The sequence below is a fragment of the Scyliorhinus torazame genome, chromosome 14, assembly GCF_047496885.1.
Source record: "Scyliorhinus torazame isolate Kashiwa2021f chromosome 14, sScyTor2.1, whole genome shotgun sequence".
NCBI lineage: Eukaryota > Metazoa > Chordata > Chondrichthyes > Carcharhiniformes > Scyliorhinidae > Scyliorhinus > Scyliorhinus torazame.
In genome coordinates this window covers 186,226,020-186,244,537 of record NC_092720.1, presented here as the reverse complement: position 1 = coordinate 186,244,537, position 18,518 = coordinate 186,226,020, and the positions used below count along the sequence as shown (strand labels likewise).

Below are 18,518 nucleotides of genomic sequence, written 5' to 3'. Positions count from 1 at the left end.
CGTTGCATTTTAGCTTCAACCTCGATCTAGGATGGGATGAACTACTGCGGGGGGGGGGGGGGGGGGGGAAATAATTGACAAATGTGCTTGGAGACTGAGGTTTGTGTTGGAATGTGTTGCCTGGGCACTTTTGCACGGTGTTTCGGTTCCCCCCCCCCCCCCCCCCCGTACCACACTTTCAGGGGTCTGCAGCTCCGAGGCAGCTCCGCTGCGTCTGTCCTACCTGATGTACCAGATTGGAAGTGCCAGTCCACACCCCTCTGTTTTTTTAAAAATACATTTGGAGTACCCAATTATTTTTTTCCAATTAAGGGGCAATTTAGCACGGCCATTCCACCTAACCTGCCCATCTTTGGGTTGTGGGGGGTGAAACTGCCCTTCTCCACCAGGGGTGGTGCTGTGCCTAGTGTTTATGCTCTTCCCCACCAGGGGTGGTGCTGTGCCTAGTGTTTATGCTCTTCCCCACCAGGGGTGGCGATGTACCTAATGTCACTGCTCTTCCCACCAGAAGTGGCGCTGTACCTCCTGTCACTGCTCTTCCCACCAGAAGTGGCGCTGTACCTAGTGTCACTTCTCTTCCCCACCAGGGATGGTGCTGCACCTGGAGTGTCACTGCTCTTCCGCACCAGGTGTCACGCTGTGCCTAGAGTGTCACTGCTCTGCCCCACCAGTGGTGGCGCTGTACCTGGAGCGTCACTGTTCTTCCCTGCCAGGTGCAGCTCTGTGCCTAGTGTCACTACATTTATAGAAAATGTTGGGGAATCTACGCAGGTTTGACCGCATCTGTGGACATCGACCAGAACTAACTTTTCGAGCCTGGATTACTCTCACGTCTGTTTTGTTTCAGATTCCAGCATCTGCAGCAATTTACTTTTATGTTAAGTGTCACAGCTCTTCCCCGCCAGGTGTGGGGCTGTGCCTGGAGGTTCACTGCACTTCCTGGCGCTGCAACAAAAACGAAATATACAGGAAAACCTCAGCAAGTCTGGCAGTATTTGTGGAGAGAGCAACCAAATTAACGTTTCTAGTCTGATATGACTTCTTCAAAAGTGGCTCCGCTATGTTTGGAGAAGGGGCTCTGTGACTGGAGGACCCATCTCCCCGCCGTGGGTGACGCTGGAGAACCGGCTCATCCGGGTGGCGCAGTTCTTCGACGAACGGTTCCGACCCTCCAGTGACAATGCTGCGACTGGAGGACCCCAGCTCAACCCTGCCAGGGGTGGCGCTGCATTCCAGCCAGAGGTGGCGCTGTGAGCAGTGCTCCTCCCCTCCAGAGGGGAGGCACCGTGACTCCCCAGCCAGCGGTGAGCATCGGTGTTCACCCACTCTCGGGGCGACGCTGTGTGGGGTAGCCGTCCCCTCCACGCCAGGGGTGGCGCTGCCACGGGAGTTTCCCTCCCGGGCGGAGCTGTGCGCGGAGCACCTGGGACATCCCGCCAGCGGTGGCGCTGTAGTGTCGGTGCTCCTCCCCGCCAGCGGTGGCGCTGTAGTGTCGGTGCTCCTCCCCGCCAGGGGTGGCGCTGTAGTGTCGGTGCTCCTCCCCGCCAGGGGTGGCGCTCTGCCTGGAGGACTAGCTTGGCGGCTTGTTGCAGCTGGAGCTGAAGTTTGGGTGTGTCTGTCAGTCTGTGACTGCAGGGACGGGAGCCGGGGAGTAAACAGAGCCAGAGAACGAACCGGAGCTGGAAGAGTGGCAGTAGGAGCAGCTGGTGGAGCAGGGTGAGTGGAGACTCAACAGAGACACCAGGAATATAGTAACCAGGGGTTGGGATTTGAACCTGAACTTGGGCCTTTTACGCCAGAGCAGCCTTGGAGCTGGGGAGCCAGGAATGGGGGCTGGGCTCACAACGTTGCACAACAAGTCAGGGAGCAAATGCTGTGAGGAAAAAGCAGCCTGTGGGTGTGAGAGAGAAGAAACAGAGAGAAGGTAAATCCAGTGCCACTCAGGCAGTGAATGCCCTGACTGTTAACAGATTAGATAGTGTTAACAGATTGGGTTGTGAGTGATATTTACAATGTTTAACAGTCCTTTTGATGACTTTTTGCTTGGCTGTGAATTCTCATGGCAGGGAATGATAGTGCTTCTCGTGGCTTCAGGGCTACTGTGCTCCTCCCTGCAGTGATCAAGGGAAATACAGAGCAGTTCGAGCAGGAGGTGGGGAGAGATAGTGGTGAAAACTGCTGCCTGCAGCGGTTTTTGTGGGTGAGAGAGGGGGGGGGGGGGGGGGTGGTGGTTGTGGCTTGCACCGAGAATGGTTGGCAGGTGGGAGTGGAAGGGGACAAAGGGAGAAAAAGATTTCCAGGGTCTACGGGGAAACGTCAGGCATGTGGTGCTGACTTGAGTTGCTTTTGCGGAGAGCACAGCACAGGCATGATGGGCTGAATGGCTTTTTTCTTTGTTGTGAACGTTCATTGATTCTGTGCATGTCAAGAGTCAGAAGAATGGTTTGGGCAATGGAATTCCAGGAGGTTCCTCGGATGAGGTGAAGGGCCAGGACTGAGTTAGCACTTTACCATTTTGGAGAGTTGGGTGCTGGCAGGTCCGTTGTGAATAAGCATTTTTAAGTCTTTGCCCCTCATTCAAAAATGAGAAATTCTGGGTCAAGACATGGACTAAAAGAGGCAAAGAAGTTTGATTTACCGAAAGAGCTGGAATTGCAGACAGGTGGTGCAGTGGTTAGCACTACTGACACAGCACCAGGGACCTGGGTTCTATTGTGGCATTAGGTGACTGTTTGTGTGGAGTTTGCACGTTCTCCTCGTGCCTGCGCGGGTTTCCTCCAGGTGCTCCCATTTCCTCCCAAGTCGAAAGGTGCGCAGGTTAGGTGGATTGCCCATGCTAAAAAATTGCCCATTAGTGTGCAGGTTAGGTGGGGTTAACGGGGATAGGGCAGGGGAGTGGACCTAGGTAGGATGCTCTTTCAGAGGGTCTGTTTGGACTTGATTGGTCGAATGGCATCCTCTGTAGGGATTCTATGATTTTATGATTCTTGGTTGTAAGAGGGGTCACCCAGGGCATTACACCACTGATGGTGCAATTATGTTTATGGGTAGCAACAGCAGATTGCAGGGGCTGTTCTGTTGAGCTCTTGGTCTGTAAATTGGGAAAAGAATGTGAGATTCTGAAAATCAGAGGGAAGGGTGGTGCATTTTTGTCCGTGAAGTTTTGAAAGAATGTCAGGTAAATGTGCAGGGAAAACAGTTGTGCCACCGGCGAGATACAGCTTTCACAAAAGCGTGCCACAGCACTGTGGTTAGAGTGCAGGGCTGATGATTGCAGGGAGTTGCTGAGGTGGATAGAGTCGATCCATTCAAGGGACAGCTACATGTACCAGAGGGAGAAAAGAATCAAAGGATAGATTGGTGGAATGAGATGAGACTTGTGTGAATTAAAGACAATATAATGGACCTTTAGGGTTCTCCGGCCTGTTTCTTTGCAGCACGTACACCTTATAATACTTTGTATTGGTGTCACAGTGTTGAGCTTGACTCTAGGCTGTGCTTCCCACCCAGAGTATACACACTCCATCACCAACATTGCCAGTCTCCGCTCCTGACTTGGCTCATCTGCGCCTCTGTAACCTCACAATTCCGGGGCTTCCACGAAAAGCAAAATACTGCAGATGCTGGAAATCTGAAACATAAAACAGAAAATGCTGGAAATGCTCAGCAGGTCGGGCAGCACCTGTGGAGAGAAGAACAGAGTTGACATTTCAGGCCAGCTCATTTGAAAGTCACGGTCTGAAACGTTAACTCTGTTTCTAGGGCAGCACAATGGCGCAGCAGTTAGCATTGCTGCTTATGGCGCTGAGGATCTGGGTTTGAATCCCGGCCCTGGGTCACTGTCCGTGTGGAGTTTGCACGTTCTCCCCCTGTCTGCATGGGTTTCACCCCCACAATTCAAAGATGTGCAGGTTAGGTGGGTTGGCCATGCTAAATTGCCCCGTAATTGGAAAAATTAATTGGGTCCTCTGAATTTATTGAAAAAAAAACTCAGTTCCTTTCTTTTTCAGCATTTCATTTGCCGATTCGCTAGCGGCCGGACTCCCACCTTGCACCGTCCTAAAAGTCCGAGCATGTCCAAAGCCCTGCTGTCCGTCCTGATTCACACCATGTCCAGTTCACCTCCACTCCCTTCGTGCTTGCTGGTCTGTACATTGGCAAATCCTCAAATTCTCACCCTTTGGCATTCAAATATTGCACTGGCCCCACCCCAAGCTCGTGTGACCTCCGGGGATCCCAGTCCTCCTCCAGTTCTGTTCTCCCGCAGAGTCCTGGAATTCTCATCGCTTCGTTGTTGGCGATCTCCTTTAGCTGCATGGGCCCTGAGCTCTGGAATTTGCTTCCTGCAACCCTGGGACTCTGCCTCGCTTTCCTCCTTCAGTGCACTCCTTAACATCTCTCACCATGATTATGTTTTTGGTCACCTGCCTGGATATTCACCAGCGCGTGAGGTTAATCTGGCATTTAGTGCCCTTCACCAAGGTTGTGCAGAAAGTAAGCTGTGAGACAGCACGGTTGCTGAGAGCATAGGAGCAAAGTCCAGACAGGTTTATAAGAAGGATGCCTGACGTAGATATTTACTCATGTGAAAAGCCTCTGCTGTTTTAAACAAATATACCGAGTGCAAGAGAGAAGAAGGATTTGGGATGGTGGGGGGAGGGGGGGTAGGATGTGAGAAATGAATGCATGAGGAGTGAGAGGGGTTTACAAGAGGTTCAGAGGCGCAAAGTAAGGACTGGGACCTAGAAGCAAAAAAACATCGAGGAGGCCTGCCTGCAGATGTGGATAGGGTTGCTAACCACCCAGGATTCTCCTGGAATTGAAGATCAATCTCCGGGACACGGCTGCGTGCAATGTTTGAGAAAAATCATCGGGTTTTTCGGAAAAAAAGATTGTTTCTGTCATTTTTTTTTAACGTTCCTCTTTGCGAGATGTAAACCTTTTTGAAAATGGGGGTGCAAAAAAGGTGTTGGGCAATAGTCAAGCATTGTGCAATTGGGAAATTAGTCTTTCTGCTTTCCAATTGGCGCTAAGAAGGTGGTCGGTCACAAGGGTGGATATGCTGCCCGACTAATGGCTGCAGCGTGGGGGCAAGTTGTGTGATTAAAGCTCCAGGAATACCTCTCATCACAGTTGGCAACCCTAGGATACCAAGAGGCTTAGGGGGAAGAGAGGACGCACAGAGAGACTGAAGGGAAGACCTAGAAGGGGAAAAGATGGCAAATTTTAAGAAGTAAATAGAGTCATAGAGTCCATACGGTGCAGTAGGAGGCCATTCGTCCCATCAAGTCTGCTCTGACACACCGAAAGAGCACCTCACCTCGGTCCACTCCCCCGTCCTATCCCTGTAACCCTGTGCATTATTCATGGCACATTCTAACCTGCACATCCCTGGACACTAAGGAGCAATTTAGCATGGCCAATCCACCTAACCTGCACATCGGGAGGGAAGCCGGAGGAAACCCACGCAGATATGAGGAGAACATGCAAACTCTACACAGACGCCCCAGGCCAGAATGGAACCCGAGTTCCTGACCCGGTGAGACAGCAGTACTAACCACTGTGCCACCCTGTAATTGGCTTTGTTGCTAAATTTGACGAGACCGCCTTTGGATGCTCCTTGGGATGATAATGGCTCAATGCAAATACAAACTGTGAGCTGTCTGAAGTGGCTTTGCATCCTTTCAGTGTGGGGATTAGATGTAAAACATTTGGGAGGCTGTTCGGAAAACAGCCTACCTCCCCAGGAATGCATTTTTAAAAAATATCAGTAGTGAATTGGTTCAGGAAGTGGGACCAGGTTGTGAAAGTACTACGTGACTTTCTTCTGGAATATGCAACTGTTTTTGCTTTGTTTCTCAATATTCAAACAGTTATAATGTGCAACCCTTAGGATTGAGAGCACAACCCTCCCCACATCCTGGTTAACAGACCTTTTAATATTGTTCCAGGGAAAGCGTAATGACCTTTTAAAATTTATATATAACACCTAAAATAGGAGCAAAAGTGGGCAATTTGGTCCCTGGCGCCTGCTCTGCCATTACATAGGAACATACATAGAAAATAGAGGCAGGAGGAGGCCATTCGGCCCTTTGAGCCTGCTCCAATATTCATTATGATAATGTCTGATCATCTATCTGATCCCCCCCCCAGATCCCTTTAGCCCAAGAGCTATATCTAATTCTTTCTTGAAATTTTGCAATATTTTCATCTCAACAATTTTTTGTGGCAGCGAATTCCACAGACTCACCACTCTGTGGGTGAAGAAATGTCTCCTCCCCTCAGTCCTAAAAGGTTTGCCCCTTATCCTCAAACTATGACTCCCAGTTGTGGACTCCCCCACCATCGGAAACATTCTTCCTGAAATAGAAACATACATAGAAAATTCAATAAGATCCCGGCTGATTTGAGTTTCAAGTTCTACGTTCCCATCTCCTCGCCCGACAACCTTTGATTCCCTCGCCGAACAAGAATCTATCCAACTCCCTTAAAAATATTCAGTGACCCTGCTTCCATCGCCTTCTGAGGCAGAGTTCCAATGTCGCGCAATCCTCAAGAGAAAAGATTTCTCCTCGGCTCTGGCTGAAAAGGGCGACCCCCTCATTTTAGAACAGTTCCCCCCCCCCCCCCTTAGTTCTCGACTAGCCCACAAGAGGAAGCGTCCTTTCCACGTCCACCTTGCCGAGACGGTTTAGGATCTTACATACTTCAATCAAGTCATCCCCTCACTCTACTAAACTCCAGTGGAAATCAACCCAGTCTGTCCAACCTTTCCTCATAAGACAACCTGCTCATTCCAGGTATCAATCCGAGAAACCTCTGGACCACCTCCAATGGATTCACATCCTACCTTAAATAAGGTGGCCAAAACTTCACAGTATTCAACATGTGGGCTCACCAATGCCCTGTATATCTGAAACTTTTATGTTCAATTCCTCTCGTAAAAAATGAATGATGTAAAGTATTTGAGACAAAGCAGTAAATGTTGGAAACAGTGCTGTATAATAAGAAATATTTGAAGTGTAACCTATTGGCTAGGCCAGCAGTTAGTTATTACCCATCCGTAATTGCCCCCTTGAGAAGATGGTCGTGATTGTTTCCAAATTGCACTCTGTTTTGGACTATTTTGCTTTATCCCAGACTCCCCAACAATCAAAGTAGTTTCTCTCGGTTAGTTCCCATTAAAATCTTGGCAACTTTGACCACACCGCCCCTTAACTTTCTAACATTTTGGCCCTAGTTTGTGCAAGGATGCTTCACCGATACTTTCTCCAGGGAAACTGGGCTATGAATACCAACCTTGTCAGCAATGCCCACATCACATAAATGAACGCAGTCGGGGGCAACAAAGCTCGCCTCGGTATTTTACCATCGGAGTCCATTCTGAATTTGATCATTATAAAATCGACACTGCATTTTCTCCCAAACCAATGCAGGGCGGTGCCTAGAGCTATTAAGAGTACTTCAGCTTCTGGGTGTAAATAAATGGCACCCGGATGATCTTAATCCTAATTGTTAATGCATTGTTGTCCCTTGGTGCTCGACTCCTCTGCTGAAAGTACTTGCACTTTTCTCCTTTACCCCTCGTAGACCCTCGAAATGATGTGGAGATTTTTCCTCGCCACCAAGTAACTCCCAAGTTCCTTTTTGACTGCCGAATGAATAATGCGGCTGCCCTAAGTAGCACTGACCAGGATGATCCTAGTGCTGTGGGGAGCTGAGTTTGACATGAAGGGCAATTTAATTGCAAGCAGTCACTTGGGTAGTGCAGAACATGGAAGATTGCTGAAAAGAAAGAAGTGTTTTCAAAGCTTTGTGTTGTGCACCCATCAGAACAAATGCAAGAATGCTAAATTTCAAACTCTCACAACAACATATACTGCAGGAGTAAAGGGTTGGCAAGTTGGCTCTGATTGGCATGATGAACCAATCAATACTCTTTTTCTCATATAGTATAAATTACTGTGAGAGTTTAAAATTTGGCGTTCTTTCATTTGTCCTGATGAGTGCTGGACAAAAAACTTTGATACCATGTCTCTTTTTCAGCAACAGGCAATTCATCTGCCTCGGCATTCCTGTGGTTCGGGAGTAACAACCTGGTCCTGATCACATGCGAAGGTGCCTGGCGCAAAAATGAACGCTTGGGGATGTTGGGTGTGCGAGGGCAGAATGGAAGATGCCGAGTCAAATAGATGGTGGTGCACAGCACTGAGGCTCGTCAATGGGACCGGCTGCTAGTTTGTTGGGGCGCGGGGGGAAATAGAGCGAATGTTGACCAGTGCCCGTGAAAGGGTATCATGCGAAGCAGTCGGCTTATTCCTCTTTCGGTGAGATGGAGAGAAGCAAAATAGCCTCCACCCTTGTTACCCGAGAGCCTGCCAGACCTTTGAAAGCTACAGTCTGTCAGTGCTCAGGTGGACAGGTGTCAGCCGTGGCTTGGAGGAGTAACAACACTCAAGTCAGGAGGTCGTGGAGTCGAAGCCCAGCTTCACAGAGAATTGTGCTGTCGTGGCTGCTGTCTTTAGGGTAAGCCCTGCCATGAGGGCAGAAAATGTCCCACGGCCGCCATTTCGCAGATTCCGCAGCGCCGGAGCTCCGGGAATACTAATCTCCCAGGCAACTCTTACTCGAAGGCAAAGAGGTTATCCTTTCATGGTCATATTGCTAATTTTGGGATCTTGCTGTGTTCCAAGCTGGTTCCGGAGTCTACCCCATGATGGGAGTAGCTACACTCGGTACAGAATTGGCTGTAAAGCTCATCAATATGTCCTGGTGGTGGGAAGGGCGCTATAAAAATGCAAGTCGTTCTCATGGAGCTTCTTTAGTTGTAGTGTGGAGATGCTGAAGGATCCAATTGTGGGCTGTTCCCCTTCTATTAGCAGCTCCTCTTTCTTTCTCTGTGTTACGACAGAAAGCCTACACAGATCGGGTTACAGAACGGTTTAAGTGTCCAGCATCTCCGGACACTCCCTCTCACAAAGAATGTTCCATTGAGAAACCCTGGGGAAGGCCAAAGATATGTGTGTAGGCTGACTGACAAAAAGAAAGAGGGCGAGGTTAGCTGAGACATGTTATTAATTTCAAATTTGTGAACCTTTTAGATGGAAGAAGGGGGGCAGAGTGGGCGGGATGGGGAGGGCAGAGTGGGCGGGATGGGGAGGGCAGAGTGGGCGGGATGGGGAGGGCAGAGTGAGCGGGATGGGGAGGGCAGAGTGGGCGGGATGGGGAGGGCAGAGTGGGCGGGATGGGGAGGGCAGAGTGGACGGGATGGGGAGGGCAGAGTGGGCGGGATGGGGAGGGCAGAGTGGGCGGGATGGGGAGGGCAGAGTGGGCGGGATGGGGAGGGCAGAGTGGGCGGGATGGGGAGGGCAGAGTGGGCGGGATGGGGAGGGCAGAGTGGGCGGGATGGGGAGGGCAGAGTGGGCGGGATGGGGAGGGCAGAGTGGGCGGGATGGGGAGGGCAGAGTGGGCGGGATGGGGAGGGCAGAGTGGGCGGGATGGGGAGGGCAGAGTGGGCGGGATGGGGAGGGCAGAGTGGGCGGGATGGGGAGGGCGGGATGGGGAGGGCGGGATGGGGAGGGCGGGATGGGGAGGGCGGGATGGGGAGGGCAGAGTGGGCGGGATGGGGAGGGCAGAGTGGGCGGGATGGGGAGGGCAGAGTGGGCGGGATGGGGAGGGCAGAGTGGGCGGGACGGGGAGGGCAGAGTGGGCGGGACGGGGAGGGCAGAGTGGGCGGGACGGGGAGGGCAGAGTGGGCGGGACGGGGAGGGCAGAGTGGGCGGGACGGGGCGGGCAGAGTGGGCGGGACGGGGCGGGCAGAGTGGGCGGGACGGGGCGGGCAGAGTGGGCGGGACGGGGCGGGCAGAGTGGGCGGGACGGGGCGGGCAGAGTGGGCGGGACGGGGCGGGCAGAGTGGGCGGGGTGGGGCGGGCGGGATGGGGAGGGCAGAGTGGGCGGGACGGGGAGGGCAGAGTGGGCGGGACGGGGCGGGCAGAGTGGGCGGGACGGGGCGGGCAGAGTGGGCGGGACGGGGAGGGCAGAGTGGGCGGGACGGGGAGGGCAGAGTGGGCGGGACGGGGCGGGCAGAGTGGGCGGGATGGGGCGGGCAGAGTGGGCTGGACGGGGCGGGCAGAGTGGGCGGGACGGGGCGGGCAGAGTGGGCGGGACGGGGCGGGCAGAGTGGGCGGGACGGGGCGGGCAGAGTGGGCGGGACGGGGCGGGCAGAGTGGGCGGGACGGGGCGGGCAGAGTGGGCGGGACGGGGCGGGCAGAGTGGGCGGGACGGGGAGGGCAGAGTGGGCGGGACGGGGAGGGCAGAGTGGGCGGGGACTGGGCGGGCAGAGTGGACGGGGCGGGCAGAGTGGGCGGGGCGGGGCGGGCAGAGTGGGCGGGGCGGGCGGGGCGTGCTGGGTGGGGCGGGCGGGGCCGGGAGGGCGGAGTGTGCGGGGAGGGCAGAGTGGGCGGGCGGAGCGTGCGGACAGTGTGCGGGGGCGGGCAGAGTGTGCGGGGGCGGGCAGAGTGTGCGGGCGGGGAGGGGCGGGCAGGGCGGAGCGGGTGGGGTGGGGAGGGCCGAGAATGCGGGGCCGGGAGGGCAGAGCATGCGGGGAGGGCAGAGCGTGCTTGGAGGGCAGAGCGTTCGGGGAGGGCAGAGCGTGCGGGGAGGGGAGGGGAGGGCAGAGCGTGCGGGGAGGGGAGGGGAGGGCAGAGCATGCGGGGAGGGGAGGGGAGGGCAGAGCGTGCGGGGAGGGGAGGGGAGGGCAGAGCGTGCGGGGAGGGGAGGGGAGGGCAGAGCGTGCGGCGAGGGGAGGGGAGGGCAGAGCTTGCGGGGAGGGGAGGGCAGAGCGTGCGGGGAGGGGAGGGCCGAGCGGGCGGGCCGGAGAGGGCCGAGCGGGCGGGCCGGGGAGGGCAGAGTGTGCGGATCAGGGAGGGGCGGAATGCAATGAGTTTTGTCAATGATTTTCTAAATAGGATATTTCTCTGCTGTATCTGCAAGTATTATACATTTTCAGAGTCTCATTACAATGAAGGAACAGTGGTAATATAAAGACTGGATGTAATTAATTGGTCTACTGAAGGTGGTGTTCATCCTCCGACTGGCCCTTCAGGGTGCTGAACCTCTGTTTGAGAGAGATTGTGGGTGAAAGGATAGGGGAGATTCCTGCTGTTCAGTGACCAGCCTTCCTGGCGGGTATAGACAGGCCGACAGTGTGAAAAGGTACAGCGCAGGAGGACGTCTTTCACCCCATCATGTCTGCGCTGCTTCTCTGAACGATCAGTGGTGATTAAACCCGTATCCTCCCCACATTTCGCCTGGTAACCCATTTAGCTGGGACCCGTTCTTGGAACAATCCTGTCTGGCAAATGTCCAGTGGTGGTGCTGAGTTCATTGTTTCTGTCATGTGGAGCCTGGCACCTCTCCAGATATCCATTAGCTTATCACTTTGATTCTGTCATCTGCTTAGATGATGCCAAGGCTGGATGTTAAAAGCCTGCAGGCTGCACTGAGACTCGAGGAAGGTGAAGTCTATTCTGAAAGCAGAAAAGAAAGACTTGTGTTTATCTCGTGCCCTTTATGACCACCGGATGCCCCAAAACACTTTAGGGCCAGTGAAGAACATTTTGAAGTATGGTCCCTGTTGTAATGTCAGAAGCACGGAAAGCAATTTGTGCACAGCGAGCTCCCATAGCAGCGACCTGTGAAAGTGATCAGATAATCTGTGTGTGCGATGCCGTCTGAGGCGGCAGTATTGACCAGGACACTGCGGTTGTCTCCTTTTGCTCTTTCAGATCATTTCGTCTTTTCATCCATCCAAGAGGGCAAATGGAGTAGAGGGGTAGGGTTGGTGGGCACCTCGGTTTAACATCTCACCAAGTGGCTCCTCCGTCAGTGCAGCACTCCCTCAGTACTGCACTGGGAGTCTCAGCTTGATTTTGTTTCGGTTTAATTTTCGGGAGCGGGATTGGACCCCGTCAACCTTCGTCCTCAGTGGACAGTCCTCCCACTGTCTGATGCCCACACTCTGTGTCCGATCGGGTTAGTCAACCCCACAGGTCTTGAACGGCAGTGAACTGGCCAACGCTGGGGGGGGGGGGGTGCCTCCCCCCTCCATCCCGGTGGATAGTGATTGGTAACCGGGTCAGCGGACTCCTCCGCCCCGACTCAACCCTCAAGACAAGTTGCAGCAGCCACTTCCCCAATCCCTCAGCAAGGTAGAGCCAATGACTTCTCTTGCCTGTGGAGCAACCAATGGTTTCTCAACCGTGTGCATCTTTGTGAATGAGCATGGGATGTATCAATGATGGTGTGCTGAGGATAGGGACTCTTTATTTCTTGGGCACAGTCAGAAGTCTCCACCTGCCTGTTGTAGTGGGACTCTGCTCAGGTAGCACTTGGAGTTCTACACTGCAACCGAAGGGTCTTTTTAAGTGCTACACCAAAATTTCTCCCAAAGTTCTCTGTTTGCTTGCGGCATACATGCTGGCAGGCTTTGTCCTTGCCAGAGTCTACGTTTGAACCATCCGTAACCCCCAACCCATCCAAATCTCTGCTGCCCATCATCCTCATTTGCATCACGTTCTGTTGATCCATCACCCCCCCTGTGCTCGTGACCCACACTGGCTTCCTCAGCGGCAACACCTTGATTGTAAAATTCTCATCCTGGCTGTCGATTGACCCTCGTGGCCTCGTCACCCCCCCCCCCCCCCCCCCCCCCCACCCTATGATCTCCTGCAGCCCTGCAACCCTCCCAAGATGTCTGTGCTCCTCTAATTCTGACCTTTCTGAAACATTGGCGGCCGTGCCTTCAGCTCTGGAATTCCGTCCCTGAACCGATCAGCCTCTCTCTCTCTATCTATCTCCTTCACCTTCTTCAAGACGGTCTTTAGGCTGAGCTCTGACTGAACCTGTTCTCATATCTCTATGTTGCTCGGTGTCAGACTTTCACTGAGCGCATCTGCGACAAGCCTCGGATCATTTTGTTCTGTTGAGGGTGTTATGTAAATGCAAGTTGTATTGCCTGATGTGCCTGCTTTTAATGTGATGTGACAACTAATTCATGGGTTTGTTTTCTCTCTCCCTCTTTCAGGATTCTCTGACACTAACATGTCGTTCCAAACGTGTGGTCCGAATGAAGCAATGGTAGTTTCAGGTACAGTAAAGCTGTTTGCGTTCAGTGCATATCCACTCAGGCTCTTTGACCACAGCGGTGCCTGGTTCTCTGTCCCAGCAATCCATCCCCTGTATGATTCAGTGTGATTTGGGCAGATGCATGGCAGATACAGTATAATGTGGATAAATGCGAGGTTATCCACTTTGGTAGCAAAAACAGGAAGGCTGACTATTATCCAAATGGCTTTGGATTGAGAGAGGGGAATGTGCAATGAGACATGGGTGTCCTTGTACACCAATCGCTGAAGGTAAGCCTGCAGGTGCAGCAGTCGGTAAAAAGAAGGCAAATGGCATGTTGGGGGCAGCACGGTAACATCGTGATTAGCACAGTTGCTTCAAAACTCCAGGGTCCCAGGTTCGATTCCCGGTTTGGGTCACTGTCTGTGTGGGTTTCCTCCGGGTGCTCCGATTTCCTCCCACAGTCCAAAGGTGTGCAGGTGAGGTGGATTGGTCATGGTAAATTGCCCTTGGTGTCCAAAAAGGTTAGGTGGGGTTACTGGGTTACGGGGATAGGGTGGAGGTGTGGGCTTAAGTGGGGTGCTCTGTCCAAGGGCTGGTGCAGACCCGATGGGCCGAATGGCCTCCTTCTGCAGTGTAAACTCTATGACTATGACTCTATGACTCCATAGTGAGAGGATTTCAGTACAGGAACAGGGATGTCTTGCTGCAATTATACAGGGCCTTGGTGAGGCGACTCCTGGAGTATTGGGTACAGTTTTAGTCTCCTTGTCTGAGGACGGATGTTCTTATCTGAGGCAGAATGTTCTTGCTCTAGATGGAGTGCAGCCAAGGTTCACCAGACTGATTCCTGGGATCGCGGGAGTGACGTGAGTTGGTTAGGATTGTATTCCGAGGAATGAGGGAGGAGGATCTCATAGAAACCTATAAAATTGTAACAGGATTAGACAGAGTAGATGCAGGAAGGATGTTCCTGATGGTGGGGGGAGTCCAGATCCAAGGTCACAGTTTGAGGATACACGTAGACTGTAGGACTGAGATGAGGATAGATTTCTTCACTCGGGGAGTGGTGAGCATGTGGAGTTTTCTACAACAGAAATCAGTTGAGGCCAAAAATTGAATGTTTTCAAGAAGAGATATAGCTCTCGGGGCGAAAGGGATCGAAGGATATCGGGGGGGGGGGGGGGGAAAGGCGGGAAGAGATTACCTAGTTGGATGATCAGCCATGAATGGCGAAGCAGGGCCCACCCCACTCTGAGGCCCGAATGGTGAAGATAAAGCTAAGGAAACAGAGATTGGGACTCAACCATTGCAGGAGCCAGAGGGAATAGAATAGAAGAGAAGGGAAAAAAGAACAGACATTCATACAGTCCGTTTCACAATTTCATACATTCCAAAACACTTTATAACAAGCGAAGTACTACTTGAGGTTTAAGGGTTCCACAATAAAGTGACAACCTGAGAATCAGTTTTTAGTGACCTTGATTGGGGGATACATATCGGTCAGAACACTTGGCTAAACTCCGATCTCCAAATTAATGGCCTGTGTGGTTTGTCGCATCTATTCTGAGAGGGATTGATTCGGATATTAGCAGGTATTAGGACAGATGCTCAAAGAGTTGGTCTTAAGGAGTGTTAGAGAGAAAGAGATGGACTGGGTGCTCGGGATCCAGGTAGCTGAAGGCACGGCCGCCAGTGGTGGGGCTATTAAAATCGAGGATGCTGAAGAGGTCGGAATTAGAGGAGCACTGATATCTCAGAGGGTTGTGGGGCCACAGGAGATCACAGACACAGTGGGGGGGAGGGGGAGGCAACAGGGATGCAACAGCCGGGGTGAGAATTTTAGAATGAAGGTGTCGCCCGTCAGGATGCCAGTGTGGGTCAACCAGCACGGGGGTGGTGACGGATGAACAGAACTTGATGCAAGCTAGGTTACACGCCGCAGAGCTTTGGGCAAATTCGGGACGATGGAGGGTGCACGCTGAAACCCTGGCAAGGACCAGGCCTGCCAGCATCTACACCGGAAGTGTTGAAACAGTGTTGTTGGAGAAAGTTGGGCCAAGAATTTATTGCTTGTCGTGCAGGCGAGGGAATCATTGCTGCCTGTTCCACTTGGTTGAACTCTCTTCTCATCTGAAAAACGGCATTTCCAATGGTGCCGTACTGCACTGGAGTTTCAGCATAGATGTACTCAAGTCCCTGGAGTGGGATTGGAATCCACCCAGCATCTCCTGACTCTGGGCCATGAAGTGGTGGTGGGGCGCGCGCAGGTACAATTGCTGCTGGGTCTCATGGGGTCACCAGCAAGGAAGGCAGGTCAGGAGAGTGTGAGATCCGATGGTCTTGGAAAAGGAAGCAGTCTTGTTTAATTGTCTCAGTATGGCGAGGATGTACTCTCCAGTTACGACTTGTCCTCTAACACTGAGCACGATTGTGAGCTTGGGGAGAAAGTACTGTACCAGTAACTACCCCACTTCCTGTTTATATTGGCAGAGAGACAGTTGTCGTGTGACTCCATTGATGCATCTTGTACTAAAGCCCATGCTTCCTGTTCACCTGACCCTGCTGCTCCTCTGCTAACTCGCACCAAATCCTGTTTGCCCATCACCCACTGAGCTCTCTGGCCAGCGTTGCCCCCTCCTCCCCCCGGAAGTTTTTTTGTATGTATATCAACATCCTCTGGGAGTTACCACTGACCAGAAACTGAACTATACAGCTGTATAAATACCATGGTTACAAGAGCAGGTCAGAGGTTTGGAATCCTGCACAAGTAACTCACTGAGTCCTCAAAGCCTGTCCACCATCTACAAGTCAGGAATGTGATGGAATATTCTCCACTTACCTGGATGAGTGCAGCTCCAACAAAACTCGAGGAACTCGACACCATCCAAGACAAAGCAGCGCTGGTTGATTGGCACCCCTTCCACAAACATTCACTTCCTCCACCTCTGACGCACAGTAGCAGCCGTGTGTACCATCTACAAGATGCGCAGCAGTAACTCACCAAGGCTCCTTCGACAGCACCTTCCAAACCCACGACCACTGCAATCTAGAAGGACAAGATCAGCAGATACGGTAGCACAAGTGGGTAGCACTGTTGGCTTCACAGCGCCAGGGTCCCAGGTTCGATTCCCCGCTGGGTCACTGCCTGTGTGGAGTCTGCGCGTTCTACCCGTGTCTGTGTGGGTTTACTCCGGTTTCCTCCCACAGTCCAAAGACATGCAGGTTAGGTGGATTGGCCATGATAAATTGCCCTTAGTGACCAAAAAGGTTAGGAGGGGTTATTGGGTTACGGGGATAGGATGGAAGTGAGGGCTTAAGTGGGTCGGTGCAGACTCGATGGGCCGAATGGCCTCCTTCTGCACTGTATGTTCTATGTCCTTGTATGTTCTACGTTCTAGATACATGGGAAACCCACCACCTGGAGGTTCCCATACAAGTCACTCACCTTCCTTCCCTGTCACTGGGGCAAAATCTGAAACTCCCTCCCTAACAGCACTGTGGGTACACCTACACCACAGTGACTATGCGGTTCAAGAAGGAAGCTCACCACCATCTTTTCAAGGACAATTAGCTTAGCCAGCGATGCCCATATCCCATGTGCGAAGTAAAAAAACTAATATGTCTGCGTGGGCGTGCAAGTGTGGCAGTTGAAACTGTAACCTGAGAGGGTTATTGAAACTAGAAATCTGGGACACTCAGTCCAGGAGCTTTCAGCCGTGCAAACCCTTGTTAACCGCGTTCCCAGCAACGAGATGGTTGTTGGCAAATGCTGACCTATTTACGATTTAAAAAAAAAAAGACTTGTGGTTTACAGTGCCTTTTGAATGAAGGGAGAGCGATTGAAAGAACTTGCATCTTTATGACACGTTACAGTGCGCCAGAGTGTTTTACAGTCAGATACTGGCCAGATCTGTACTGTGTACTGTACTGCATTGATATAAGGGGATCAAGGGTTACGGGGAGAAGGCAGGAGAATGGGGATGAGAAAATATTAGCCATGATTGCATGGCGGAGCAGACTCGATGGGCCGAGTGGCCTAATTCTCCTCCTATGTCTTATGGTGTGTGGTGGGAGAGTGGGTATACTCACAGTGCTGTCAGCGAGGGAATTCCTGAATTTTGACAGTGAAGGAATAGCCGACATATTTCCAAGTCAGGATGGTGTATGTTTGCCAGGAATCTACAGAGCATGCGGCAGTATTTGGGTTCCAGCTTCCTCTGTCTATTGGAGCTCAGTGTAACAAATCCTGGGAATCGCAGAAAATAGAGAATGCCCGATCTCCATTCCAGTCCTGGATTGCAGGGGAAGGGCGGGGGGGAGAAGCATTTCCCCCATCCCCACTTTCCGTCTTGCACTCGTTCACTCAACCTATTGTACTGCGGAGAGAGTCAGGCCAGGGTGCAGTCTCAAAGCAGCTGCCTAAAATAATTTCCTGATTGGGTTTAACTGTGGAGAGAATCCTTTTATCTATGGTGACCTGCCATCCACATAAGTTGTGAGGGAAAGTGTTTGCCATAGTCTTCCCGTAGCCCTACTAATATCGGCCAGTATCAAATGGAAGTGGAGAAACTAGGAGCAGGAGCAGGCCATTCCGCCCTGTGAGCCTGCTCCGCCATTCACTATGATTCTGGCTGATCCTCTATCTCAACACCTTACTAATATTCAGTGACTCGGCCTCCACGGCCTTCTGTAATAGAGAATTCTACAGGATCGCTGCCCTCGTGTGAAGGAATTTTTCTTCATCTTCGTCTCCCCTGTAGTCTGAGACTGTCATTCCTAGTTCTCGCCACCACCAGCCCACCGTCCCTTCCCCAACGAGGAAACAACATCCCTGCATCCAATGTCTGTCCAGCCCGTGTCGGAATTGTATACTTTTCAATGAACTCGCCTCTCTTTTCTCATTAGAACGGAGAAGGATGAGGGGCGACTTGATAGAGGTTTATAAGATGATCAGGGGAATAGATAGAGCCGACAGAGACTTTTTCCCCGGGTGGAACAAACCATTACAAGGGGACATAAATTTAAGGTGGAAGATATAGGAGGGATATCAGAGGTAGGTTCTTTACCCAGGGAGTAGTGGGGGCATGGAATGCACTGCCTGTGGAAGTAGTTGAGTCAGAAACATTAGGGACCTTCAAGCAGCTATTGGATAGGTACATGGATTACGGTAAAATGATATAGTGTAGATTTATTTGTTCTTAAGGGCAGCACGGTAGCATTGTGGATAGCACAATTGCTTCACAGCTCCAGGGTCCCAGGTTAGATTCCGGCTTGGGTCATTGTCTGTGCGGAGTCTGCACGTCCTCCCCGTGTCTGCGTGGGTTTCCTCCGGGTGCTCCGGTTTCCTCCCACAGTCCAAAGATGTGCAGGGTAGGTGGATTGGCCATGAT

General features: G+C 52.3%; 1 protein-coding gene across 1 annotated transcript in view; it reads left to right on the top strand.

The window, feature by feature from the left end:
• Positions 1–1,549: 1,549 nt before the first annotated feature.
• The window catches only part of LOC140390271 (flotillin-1-like), a 46,340-nt gene continuing 29,371 nt past the window's right edge, over positions 1,550–18,518 (top strand). The window contains exons 1-2 of the mRNA XM_072475293.1: positions 1,550–1,716; positions 13,085–13,147. Of these exons, the coding sequence (XP_072331394.1) occupies positions 13,102–13,147 (46 nt within the window). The 5' untranslated portion in view covers positions 1,550–1,716; positions 13,085–13,101. The remainder of the gene's footprint in view (positions 1,717–13,084; positions 13,148–18,518) is intronic.